The following is a 10,176-nucleotide window of genomic DNA, read 5'->3' on the forward strand; positions in this document are numbered from 1 at the left end:
AGCTGCCCCGACCTGAGCAGCTTTCCTGACCCACCCCCAGATCGGGCAGCCCCCTGCCTCCAGCTGTGGGAAGGAAAAATGTCTCCCAAACATTAGTAAACTTCTCCTGGGGGGCACAATCACTGCTGGTTGAGAACCACTCATGTGAACGCAGCAGGGATGAGCTAGCAGGACATCTGCCAGGCCCTGGGGCCCAGGGGCTGATAAGGAGAAGAGCCAATAATTTGGGAGAGTTACGGGACCCGCAGTGTCTTCTGGGGAGATCAGATTTTGGTTAAAGGGAGGGTTGAGGGCAATCTTTCCAGAAGTAGATAGAAATACAGTGAATCTCTCGGATGTGAGCTACACCATAGCCACAAACACCCCGAGTCTAGGGGAGAAATTGTATTCATGATGCCCTGACAGTCACTGTTTCGTGTCATTACTTCAATTCCTCTGCCAGACCCCACTCACCACTTGAATGAGTCACCCACTTCTTAATGGTTCTTACAATGCAGATTTCAAGAATTATCTTTAATATATGCTGAGTTTTCGCCATGTAAGAAATCAGGAGTCTAAGAAGAACACACAAAATACGTACATGGAAGACCTTGGGCTGAGTCACCACACTGTCCCTCTCCCAAAATTCCCTTCCAACTCCAGCAGCTAAGCGGGCACATCCCAGGAGCAGAGCCAGCTCACGTCTCTGTACAGAAGCAGTGAGGACGCGTTCTTTTGCACAAGAGGGCTGACAGGAGTCGAAGGTGCCTCGATCACCGGGCATGAGCTCGTGTATAGGACCCTGTTTCAACACCGCCTCTTGTAATGTCTTACTGCTGTATGCCCTTGACCTAGGAGGAGGAAGCTTGCAGGCTCCTAGGCCAGGAGATGAACACGGTATTGGCAGGGGGTGGGGAGGGGTGGACAGAGACTCTAATCAACAGTCAGGTGACACCCATCTAAAGGGCTAACCGTGCAGATGACGCTAGGAGGTTTTATTCTCTGAGGGAAATATCTACCTCACAGGCAACTCAGGGAGAACAAAAAGGCAGACATCACAAAGCAAGGATCCCAACTGCTCCCGTGGCCTCTGAGTTCCAATGGCACAGCTGCCAGAGCACCTCACAGAGCAGAGCACACCTCACACCTCACAGAGCAGAAGGCACTTCCTTGGCATGAAAAGGACCTTGCCGGCTCGCTGCTCCGAGAGCTGTGGTGGGGTCTCGCGCTCAACCACTGGCACCTGCAGTCAGTGAGTGACTCACAAAAACGCACTTGAACCGGTGAGTAGACGATAAGGCACTTTGTTTTAATTCTCTCAGTCTCCGGGATTTGTCAAGGTCTGGGGCCCTCTGGTGGTCCGGTGTCACGCAGGCTGCGGCTTTCACAGGCCGGGGCTCGGGATGCGTCACAGGGCCACGGTTCTGAGCAGACTCCTCGCGGCGCCCTGCCCCCCGGCCCACGTGCATTCCGACTTCTCGGTAAACTTGCCGCAGCACGACCAGTGGGGGCGGCCCGGGTGGCCTTTGTGTCCATGGCCACAGCCAAGGTAGCCACCTGCATGGCACACAGTGGAGAAAGAAAACCAACCATCGGGGACGTCCAGCAGTTGCCATGGAAACGAAAGCTCCTGGTGCCACACGCACTCAGGGCAGTGAGACAGCTCTAAGCACCCGGCGGGAGAGCGCGAGGTCTGATTCCCCGAGACGGGGGTGACGGCCAGTGGCAGCCGGGAGAAAAGTGCACTCTGCTAGCTGCAGGGGACGCAGTGGTTTGGATAGAACTAAGCCGCCAAAGAGACGGATAGAGCGGTGGGAATAAAGACAGGCAGGTCTGAAGTGCTTATGCAAAAGGCCACGGAAGCCCATCTTCAGGCCCACCAGAGGAGGAACAGCAGAGTATTTTAAAATAAAGGAGACCTCTTGCCTGACCTGGATCCTCACCCCATCTCCAAGAAAGGAGCCCGACCTCCTCGCTGATGGCATCGTCTGCTCCCTGCCCTGGCCTTGTTAGAACTTCAGGTTTTAAAAGCAATGGGGTGGCTTACGGCCCTGCCGCTGCGCGGGGCGCTGGAGAGGGCAGAGTCTGAGGTCAGCCCCCTCCCGCCCCCCCCAGCAGCACAGGGCTCTGTGGGTGGGCGAGCTGCATCAAAACTATAAGAACTCAAAACGTTGAAGCTTCCATCTTAATTTTCAGAACAAGGAAGGTTTAAACGAAGCTTTCGGAACCGGGGTATGTTTATACGCCCAGACTGTACCTCCTAAAAATCACGCCTTCGTTGACTCTCCTACCCCTACTGGCTGGGAGCTGTCCCCTCTGCTGGAGACAGGGTCACGGGTGACGACCTCGAGAGCGACGGGCCTCCTCACCTGGCATGGTGCCCCCGCAGGCGCAGCGCACGGTCTTCTGGCCTCCGCTGGAGCAGAACGTGCAGCAGTGAAACACACCCGGGTGAGGGCGCTGCTTCTTCCTCACGGTCACGGTGAACGGCGAGCCCTGCAGTGTTCAGACCAAGAGCAAAGAACGGCACGGTGTGGGTCAACAGGGACGTGCTGAGCATCACAAGGGCTAAACAGTGCAAGTCCCACGGGGGTCCTGTCCTTGGAGGGACAAGGACGGCAGGAGGACCAGAGACCAGGGGACGGTGGCCAGCTGGCAGGTGCAGAGGAGGGGAGAGCCAGGGGCCCGCCGCCCTCCTGGCACGCTCCTGACAGCGCTCACCCCTCGGCACGAGTGCTGTCTCCTCCACGGGGCTGAACCCGCGGCACACTGACTGGGGTGACAGCTGTGTCGGCAGGGACTGTTCCAGCCCGCAGGCAAGCGGGGAGGAAGCCGCAGCACTAACAAGCTTCCTCCTGGCGGGCTCTGCCCCACCAGAGCCTCACCCAGGGGAAGCACGCAGACATCAGTTGGGACAGGCACCCACTCAGGCTATCCCTCACGGAGCCCGTCTCTGCCGCTCCATTCTTGAGGGGTGATCAGTGGAGATGTCTGAGACTTCGGGGGTCCCCTCGAGGGTCTCGGCCCATCCGCCCTCACCTCCGCCAGCCCCTGCCCTAACCAAGTGCCGCTGGCTGAGAGGAGAGGCGTGGCTCTGCCAACCGTCTCCTGGAAGTGCACGTCAGGCGCAGGCTGCGCGGAGCGGGAAGTTCCTGAGCGAGAGTCTGGAACGCGAACGCCTGTCCGCGAGCAGACTGTCCCCTGAAGTCGAGCATCTTTCCCAAGTGAAGACTCCAACAAACCAATGGGAGACGGAGAATGCAAGCGTAACTGCCAGGGAGCCCAAGGGGGACGGGGCATTCCTAGGGGTGCCCAGCGTCCTCGGGTGCAAGTAAGAGCAGCAAAATTGGGGGCATTTCTGAAGAGAAGGAAAATGGGGCCTCTTGACTTCGCTCCCTCCGTGCACGTGGCCCTGTGGGAATGTCTCCACATCCTACGACCACAGGACCTGGGGGCCGGGGAAAGGCGCGCAGGGAAGCAGGTGCCGGGACTCGCTCACCTGCACGTGCTGTTCTTTGACACAGACCAACACAGTGTAGACGCCGGGGTCCTTGGGGGTATAGGAGACGTAGTACGTGCCGTCCTTGTTGTCATGGACCATTGTTCTCACCGGACTGCAAGGACATGAACGTTCAACATAAAACACTCTCATCAGCCCCTGCAACTGCCCATTATTCTGCCAGGTAAATCCTCAGCCATTAAAGTCAGTGTTCATCGCGAAGGTCCCCCAAGCAGGACGCTTCTTCCACTTGTCTCAGAAATTAATTTTGCAGCAGAAGGGAAGCAACACAGGTGCCAGTTTATGGGTTTCTTGGACCCTCCCTGCTTCGTCCTCCCTCCTCGAATTCCAGAGACAGATGCAGGTGCTTCCAGCACAACTGAGTAGAAAGTGGTGCTGAATTCGGAGGACACCATCTGGTATAACAGAATATTTTTCAGTCCATTCAAAGTTTGGGAGGAAGACAATCTGAAAGGCAGGTCAGACCTTGAGAGAACGGAATATGGGCATAAAGCCCAGGTAAAAAAAAAACACATCTGTCCCAACTGGCAACATCACGTTTTTGACAGCATCATCGGAGGGAGGTCGCACCCAGGCAGTACCCCTCCACTACTGCGAGTGGCCCCCAGTTTCCGGTTTCCTCACTGCTCATTCCCCGGAACACCTGATTGCGGAATTACAAACCTGTCTTTCTTATCTTTAGGGACAACTGTGACTTGGATGTTGTCGCCCCCTTTGCCCATGCTCTCTCCTGCTGCGTCCTTGCAAAACAGGGTGAAAGAGGCTGTCTGTTTCTCCCGGGCTCTGTGGAGATCTGTGAAAGACAAACACTCAGTCCTCATCTCAAAGGCCACTTGCAGCAGCGACAGCCCCAGATCAGACACCATCTTGCTTTTTCTCTTGAGAACAAAAGATTGTGCTTCCCGTTTCCCATAAAAGATGGTGCTTTCCTGTTTCCTGCTCCTTTCTCTGCCTACTCTGGCTCCGGGGCACACCTCCTGGGGAGGCCTTTCTGGTGAGCCTGGCTTTCTCAGTCAGCGGGTGCTCGTGGATCGCATGGACTTCTGGATCTTAACTTCAGCCCTAAGGAAGCTTTGGAAGTACTCAGGGTTGGCTATAGGCATTCAGAGAAGAAACCTCTAGACCTTGTGAGAGACTGGCAACCCTAAAACTCTGCAGATCCTGCTGGAATGGCCGGGGGGTATAGTCTGGATGCTTCATGAGGTGAGAACTACAGTGTAGCTTGTGCCAATATTGGGGGGTAATATTCAGTAGCTATAGCTCCTAGTGTAGCAGTAGGATGAAAGAGGTTTCTTTCCAGGCATTCATGAACTACAGTGAGGTCTAAGAAGAGGCTTATAACGGGTCTAAGAATCTCCTGAAATGGCATGCCCCAATCAGTGGCTATTCCTTTGGGAGCAATGATTCTCAAAGAGATCTAGGCCCACAAAACGGTTAAGAATTCCCATGCCGGTGGTATTGGAACAAGAACAGACACATAGACCAATGGAATCGAATAGAAAATCCAGAAATAAACCCACAGATTTATGGTCAACTAATCTTTGACAAAGGAGCAAAGACTATGCATTGGAGCAAAGAAAGTTTGTTCAATAAATGGTGCTGGGAAAACTGGGTCGCTACATGCAAAAGAATGAAGCTTGACTACCACCTAACACCATGCACAAAAACCAACTCAAAATGGATTAAAGAACTAGACATAAGACCTGAAACCATAAAATACATAGAAGGAAATATAGGCGAAACACTACGTGATTTGCACATCAAAGACATCTTTGCAGACACATCACCCAAAGCAGTGATAGTGAAGGCAAAGATCAACAGCTGGGACTACATCAAATTAAAGAGCTTCTGCACAGCAAAAGAGACAATAACAAAAACAAAGAGAAACCCCACCAACTAGGAGAACATTTTTGCACCCAACACTAATGATAAAGGACTGATCACAAAAATCTGCAAAGAGCTGATGAGACTCAACAACAACAAAGAAAATAATCCTGTCAAAAAATGTGCAGAAGAGCTAAAAAGAAACTTCTCTGAAGAGGAAATGCAAATGGCCAACAGACATATGAAAAAATGTTCAACATCACTTGTCATCAGGGAAATGCAAATCAAACTACCATGAGATACCATCTCACACCAGTGAGAATGGCACATATTAAAAAAACTAGCAACAACAAATGTTGGCGAGGGTGTGGAGAAAAAGGAACTCTTCTGCACTGTTGGTGGGAGTGCAAACTGGTCCAACCACTGTGGAGAGCTGTGTGGAGATTCCTCGACCTACTAAAGATAGAGCTTCCATAGGATTCAGAAATTCCACTCCTAGGTATTTACCCAAAGGACACAGAAACTTTAATTCCAAAGAGCACCTGCACCCCTATGTTTATAGCAGCACTGTTTACAATAGCTAAGCTTTGGAAACAACCCAAATGCCCAAAAGTAGATGACTGGATCAAGAAGATGTGGTACATATACACCATGGAATATTACTCAGCATTCAAAAAAGATAAACACATGCAATTTGCAGCAACATGGATGGCGCTGGAAGGGATCATGCTCAGCGAAATAAGCCAGAAAGAAAAAGAAAAATACCAGATGGTCTCACTCCTAGCAGGAATCTAGAAAACTTAAATAAGGGACCAGGAAAATGAGTAAGTATAAGAAAGAAAATATCAAAATCAACAAACAACTATGAACCAGAGACACTCTATGGGGGGGGGGGGCGGGGAAAGGAGGGGTTGGGGTCAAAATAAGGCGGTTGTAATTGCATGGGGAATACAAAAATAACATTTAAATTTAAAAAAAAATTCCCATGCTGGGACCAGGGTGAACCTAGGATACACTCTTCCCGTCAGGACTGAACTGTCAATGTATGCTTGGATAACATGCTTCCTTAAGGACCAAAACACTGGTCAAAAGGAATCATCTTTCCCTCTGCTAAGTGAAATGCCTACCCTATTCTTTTAAATGCCAGTGATAGTGAACTAAAAAGGGGATAGAAGAAAGTGATCTTATCTTCCTCGCTCCTCGAAAGCCCCTTCAGAACTTGTTATCTGTAGCCTGGGCCTGCCACGCTCCTCCCTGCGCAGGTGGGATTCGCCCTGTCCTGAAGTTTAAGCTGCCACCTGCTCTGGGCCCCATCCCTAAGATGTTCTGTCATCTTAGAGACTAACAGCACAATCCTTGCGTTCCTTGGCAGTTACTATTTTTTTTTCAAATTGGAAAAGGTTCGTGGCTCACCCCTGCACAGGACATCCACTGTATCAACCCAAACAAACCCGAAGGAAGAGGGAGGGGTCGCTATCCTAGTAGGACTAGTAAGTCTCCCCTTGGCCAACTGGCCAGCAGGGAGCTCTCCCTGGCTGGCTGAAGGCCCTAGCCAGAAGGGCCACAGATCTCACAGGCCAAGCCCCTGTGTGCTGCTCTCTCAGTGCCAGAGGGCAATGTCTGCCTACCTTCTCCTTGGAGGACACACTTGGCTGGGTCGACCACTTTGGTATTGATGGCTCCGTAAACTTCATAGCCTCGGCACCGACCTGCTTTCTCCTGGGGGGAGAAGCATATCTTATCGTTCACTCCCGTCTGGGTGCTGTATTCAACTTTGTTCAGCTTAGTGAGCCGCTCTACCACCACCCCCTTGGTGATGAGGATCTCCAAGTCTGAGCCACTGGTCAGCAGGTGCTCGGTGAACTCCACTCCGGTCCGCATGTCTGCCAGCAGCTGCTCCAGCTGTGCCTTCTGCAGCTGCAGCGAGTTCTCCTTTTGGATCCGTATGCCTTCCAGCTGCTGCAGCAGCTTGTCCCGATGTTCTTCAATGGCCTTGATGTAGCCTTCAGAGAAGGTGCGGACGTCGGCTGCCACGGCCTCCACTCGCTCCTGGAGGGCACTGTTTGTCCCTTTGATCTGTGCCAGCGCTTCCTCGAGGGCCTCCACGTGGGGTTGGGTGTCTTTGAGGAGCTCCCGCACCGTGTCCCCGTGCTTGTGGATGACGTTGCTGGTGAAGTCATAGGGGTGTTCCCGGTGCTCACCCACCACGCAGTCCCGGCACACGGGCTGGTCGCAGAGCTCACAGAACAACCTCAGCTCCTCCGCGGGGTGTGCAGGGCACAGGATGGGCTTCCCAACCCGGCTGTAGCCTTTTAAATCTTTCAGGTCCACCATGGTGTGGTAAGTCGTTTTCTTCTGCCGCCTGAGAGCAGAGGCAGAAAGAGGTTAGGGAACAATTCGAGCTGGGAGACAGTCTGGCAGTTTTAAGAGCAGGGGCTCTGAACTCCAACAAATCTGAGGTCAGTTGCTCCCTCTAACCTCCCCCTGGCCACCCCATCTCGTGATTCCAGTTCCCCGGCTGTACATGGGGACAGCATCTTCCGGACAAGGCCATGGAACAGCGTCCGTGACAGTGGACGAGGGCTTGCTGGCTTGGGACATGGCTCCATTACAGTGTAGCAGCTAGACCCTGGAACTCTCCCCAAAGAGTGAATTTGGTAAGTTTAGACAAGACCCACAGCCTACTCTTACAAGCTAGAGGAAAGAGCATGGTGCAAGCCAGCACTGAAGAGAGAGAAACGGTGCCGGGTGGCATGGTAATAAGCCCAGGCAATTGAAGAGCAGTTAGCTGGCCGCAGCAGGAACTCTTCCCCAGCGTTCCTCTAAGATTCTGGCAAAGCATTTCCCGCCCCTGATGCCTCTGTTACCCAAAGCAGCAAGCTAGAATTTTCTTCAATGAGAATTATACACATTTTAGAAGTATTTCACTGAAGTCAAGTCAGTGAATCAAAGCTTTTTTTAATTCTACTTTCTGTGTACCTCAAGAGATTCAGGGGGATCCCTAAGAAACCACAGTGACTAGTCAAGAGTCACTGTTAGCACTGCAGCAACTTGAAACTTATGTGTCTGTTCTGGCACCAGAAGAGTGGCTGTAGAGAAAACAGGGTCAGCTGTTTAGCTCGCAGCAAGGCAGACAGACTATCATATAATCACAAGTTAAAAATAGAAAGACTGAAGACTTTTCATTTGCTCTGTTGGTGAGGTCAGACAAGACATGGAAGGCAGAATTTTAAAAGTATTTTAAACTAATCCTAAAACTCTGCTCATTTTATATCTGATGACCTGGCGTAAGAGGGTAGAGACGAGGCAGAGATCTGTTCATGTGACAAGCTGCCCATCAAATACCATAAAAGACATAACCTGAACCCCTGTTAGCACCAACCAGCCTACCTTTCCAACTCCAGAGGAACTCTAGAGGTTTGCACAAGGCAAAGTCTGGGGTGGGGTCCCCCCAGTCCCCAGTCACTACTCTGCATAGAGAAGGCAGCAGCCATTAATAGAAAGAGCACAGAATGTAATCAGAAGATCTGGATTTTAAATTGTTTTGTTACATACTTACCAGCTGTGGGACCTACGCAAATCATACGATATTGCTGAACTGCAGCTTCCTCAAATAAATAGGGGTGAACACTGCCTACTTTTGTGAGTTGCAAGGATCAAATGAGATCAAGGGCAGAGGCTATACTACTGAATTCATTCTCCTGTTTCTCCAGCACCCAGTACAATTATCCACTATCCAAGTGGACTGACGATCCAAAGAAAATGTGAATGTGCTTTGTAAATGGAAAGGGACTATGCGAACCTTTGTTGCTATAACCAGGGGTATTATAAAAGCCTCCAGGGCTTCACCACTGGTCTGAGTATTTGCTCTCCCATCGTCTATTAATCGTTGACCTTCCGTGGCATTTGAAAAAGCTTTCCTTTCCATCTGCTCGCCAAGGGCTTTCTGTCTTGACACCTCTCTGTATTCCACTCTTAAGCCACACCAGGTGGGGTAACCCGTCTTTACCTATGAGCCTGGCAGCAGAAGTGGCAGAGATTGGCTTTGCAGGTCTGACACCTCTTCTCCACCTCCCTGTCGCTGCACAGGTCACACACCAGGCCCTGGCCTTCCCCACGCAGGCTCTCCAGCATCACGTCATTCATGGCCAGGTGGTCTATGGTTAGAGCCTTCACGCCACCCTTGGGCAGGTCCACCTGAGTGTCACATACCGGACAGAGGATGCCGATCTGCGGCTTTAGCGCGGGTGGCTTGACGTCCTGGAATATGGACCCCTCGGAGCTCGTGTCCGAGTCTCCCCCTCGCATGTCCACTACCGAGAAGGGCTCCAGCTGCTCCAGACACTTGGTGCACACTGTGTGCAAGCAGGGCAAGAGCCTGGGGGCCTTGAAAAGCCCCATGCACAAAGGGCAGTGAGTCTTGCCCGAGCTCCCGGGTGCGGTCCCACTGGGGAGCTTGCCCATGAAGGCCAGCAGCGGCTTCCTGCTCTCGGACATGCTCCCCGCGCTCGCGCCCAGTATCAGAAAAGGCCAGGGGTGCTTCTATAATGAAGTAGCCGTGATTAAGCCCCCCCGGAGAGGACGTTTCCAGAACTCGAGCAGAGACCATGGGGGCTCTCTCGCGGGCAAATCAAAGGGCGAAAGGGAAGCACCCGCAGATCTGCTCAGGAGGGTCCCCTCTCCGCGGCTTCCCATACCAGACGCGCACGCCCCCCCTGTCCCCCCAGCCCCCCGCCCCGGGCACGGCCAGGTCTCGGGCCAGCCCCGCGCCCCCACGACGACCCCCTCCCGCCGACCCCGGCCCCGCGCCCGACGCGCGACAAGTGCCGCCCCCGCCCCGCGTGACGAGGCCG

General features: G+C 52.7%; 1 protein-coding gene across 1 annotated transcript; it reads right to left on the minus strand.

The window, feature by feature from the left end:
* Positions 1 to 1,387: 1,387 nt before the first annotated feature.
* Positions 1,388 to 9,840, minus strand: TRIM45 (tripartite motif containing 45; the record flags this gene model as incomplete). Its single annotated transcript, XM_084243686.1, has 6 exons — positions 9,333 to 9,840; positions 6,952 to 7,685; positions 4,163 to 4,292; positions 3,479 to 3,593; positions 2,349 to 2,475; positions 1,388 to 1,536 (listed from the first exon to the last, which is right to left on the minus strand). The coding sequence occupies exons 1-6, from the start codon at positions 9,818 to 9,820 to the stop codon at positions 1,388 to 1,390; spliced, it is 1,743 nt and encodes a 580-aa protein (XP_084099812.1). The 5' UTR covers positions 9,821 to 9,840.
* Positions 9,841 to 10,176: the final 336 nt, after the last annotated feature.

This window comes from Talpa europaea (genome assembly GCF_964194135.1).
Source record: "Talpa europaea genome assembly, chromosome: 9".
NCBI classification, from domain to species: Eukaryota; Metazoa; Chordata; class Mammalia; order Eulipotyphla; family Talpidae; genus Talpa; species Talpa europaea.